The 2563-nt window shown below is 52.7% G+C and overlaps 1 protein-coding gene across 1 annotated transcript in view; it reads left to right on the top strand.

Annotated features, from left to right (window-relative positions):
* Positions 1–2563, top strand: part of LOC102814460 (patatin-like phospholipase domain-containing protein 5-like) — a 30995-nt gene that overhangs the window by 15485 nt on the left and 12947 nt on the right. Inside the window, exons 5-6 of the mRNA XM_006866904.1 lie at positions 480–536; positions 2066–2251. Of these exons, the coding sequence (XP_006866966.1) occupies positions 480–536; positions 2066–2251 (243 nt within the window). The remainder of the gene's footprint in view (positions 1–479; positions 537–2065; positions 2252–2563) is intronic.

Here is a 2563-nt window from a genome sequence, read left to right as displayed (position 1 = left end):
CAGAAAACAGGCTCTAGGGGAGCTGGTCAGTGACTGGAGGTCCCACAGCAAGGGGGTGCAGATCTATTTCCTGGACCTGGGCCTTCTCCCCTCAGGTCTCCCATGGAGACAGATGGGGCTGGGCTCCTGGAAGCTCTGCCCCTCTCAGGCCGGTCCTGGAAATAAGCACCAAGGGGTCAAGGGGCCAATGACCTGTGCTGGTGTCCCAGCTGTCCTGGATCGGGCCTCATTGTCTTATTTTCCAGAGGGAGGAACCCAGGCAGGAGAGGTGGGGGCTGGAGCTGGGACACCTGGTCAGGGGTCCCAGGAGGAGTGAAGTGGGGGTACTGAGGGAATCATTATGGGTGGATCTGTCCTGCTTGTGCTTTCTGGAAAGTGCCGGGGGTCCCTGGGCCTCTGAGGCCTGCTGAGGGATCACTTGGGAAGTGTCTCCAGTTGAAGACAGACATCTCTCCCCCCACCTGTGTGTTTTCAGATAGTGGCCGACACCTGCAGACAAGGCTACCTGGACGCACTGAGATTCCTGGAGAGACGGGGTAGGTGGTATGTCCCATGGTAGGTAGCTGAGGGAGCCCTCATGGGGATCACATGCTGTGAGTACCAGGAGATGCTGTCTGTGGGATGTTCTGTGTCTGTCTTAGCTGGATGCTGGGACCCAGAGAAGTTCCACACCCAGGGGACAGACCCAGAGAGATCACCTAGCAAGAGGGTGCAGTCAAGGAGGGATGTCCAGTGATGTGGGGGCCCTAAGAAGCATCTGACCAGCCTGGGAGACAAGGTGGGCTTCCTGGAGGTGGTGATAGATGCACTGCCTGGTCAGGTGTGGAGGGTACATCTAGGAGAAGGGGCAGTGAAAGGACAACCCTGGCGGAGGGATGAGAGGAAGCACAAGGTTCTGAGATCGGTGCCTGAAGGGCAGCAATTCAGTGTGGCAGGATGTGTGTGCACATGTGTGTGTGAGAACCTGTGTGTGCACGTGTGTGCGCATGTGTTACATTAAGTGGTTGTATTTCTATCTGTGTGCACATCTGTATTTGTAAGTGTGTTTACATGTATGTTATGTATACAGATGCACTTGTGTGTGGTTGTGTGCTGTGGAGTCTCATAGCGACCCTGTAAGTCTTTATGGGAGCCAAAAGCCTCATCTTTCTCTCGTGGAATTGCTGGTAGATGCAAACTATGGACCTTTTCTTTAGCAGCCTGGCTCATGATCATTGCGCTACCAGGGTTCCTTTGTGTGAGTGTGTTTGCATGTGTAAGCATGTGTATTTGTATGTTTGTGTACTTATGTGTGTGAGTAAGTGTGTGAGCATATGTGGGCATCAGTGTGTCCTGTATATGTATGGTATGTGTTTGCTGTGTGTGTTGTGTATGAGATGTGTGATATGTGTTTAAATGGTGGGTGGTGTGTTTGTGTATACGGTGTGTGGTGTGTATGTGGTAGGTGGAGTGTGCATGGGATATGTGTACCTAGTGTGTGTATGTATTTTGTGTGTGGTTTGTGGTGCACATGTATGTGGTATATATGTAAGTGGTGTGTATGCATGTGTGTGAGAGAGTTCACAGGCTGACAGGTGGACCAGAGAGACCTGGCAGGAAAACTTGGCTGTCACCACACAGGACAATGCTCTTCAGAGTGGCAGAGCTGTGATTTCAACCCAGCACCTGTCCCCATATCCCCAACCCCTAGGTGACAGCCCCCAGTGGCCACAGTGCCCAGCCCTGGCTAGAGCTTTACACAGAGATCTCATGTAACCTCCAGAACAACTGTACAAAGCAGGTCTCACATTTCCCCCTTCATAGAGAGGGAAACTGAGGCTTGAGGAGCATAGAGTCAAGGTTTGAACCCTGGCTTGCATCCTTAGGGCCTTGGCTTTGATCACCCAGGTACAAGTAACCAGGAAATTGGCAGGGCAGAGGGAAACCGAGTAGGGCTTGTTTGAGATGAGCCATGAGTCCATCCTGAGACAGGGAGATCACCAGAGCATGGGGGTGGATGGCACAGATCATGAGGTTGGCGTGGAACCTGTCCCCTCACTTCCCTTCTCTCCTCTCCCTGACCCAGGACTCACCAAGGAGCCGATACTGTGTAGTCTGACATCTAAGGCACCCCCATCCCCTGCTGAAGGAGCCCAGGACTCTGGCTGCAACCAGGAAGGGAAGGCGGGCCTGACTCTCAACTGGGCGGTGCCAAATGTGTTGGTCAAGGACGTGCCCAACTTTGAGCAGCTCTCGCCAGCACTGGAGGCTGGTACTGCCCCTACCTACCTGCCTTGCTCACCTACCAGCTTCCCTTACCCACGGGCTGGGGCTGGAACTCTTCGCCGAAGGACCTCAGGGTCTGGATGAATGCAAAATCCCATAACAACCCTGTTGTTGTTTACTGCCTTTGGTTCCTAATTACAGTGGCCCTGTATAGGCTTCCCAATGAGCTGCTGGTGGGTTTAAACTGCCAATCTTGAATTTCACAGTCCAGTGCTTATCCTACCATGCCACACCAGGACTTCTATACAAAGCTATGTTGTTATTGTTAAGTGCTGTGGAGTCAGATTTGACTCATAGC

The sequence above is a fragment of the Chrysochloris asiatica genome, unplaced genomic scaffold (genome assembly GCF_000296735.1).
Source record: "Chrysochloris asiatica unplaced genomic scaffold, ChrAsi1.0 scaffold00097, whole genome shotgun sequence".
NCBI classification, from domain to species: domain Eukaryota; kingdom Metazoa; phylum Chordata; class Mammalia; order Afrosoricida; family Chrysochloridae; genus Chrysochloris; species Chrysochloris asiatica.
Note: the sequence above shows the minus strand (reverse complement) of the source record. Positions and strands in the feature narration are given on the sequence as shown.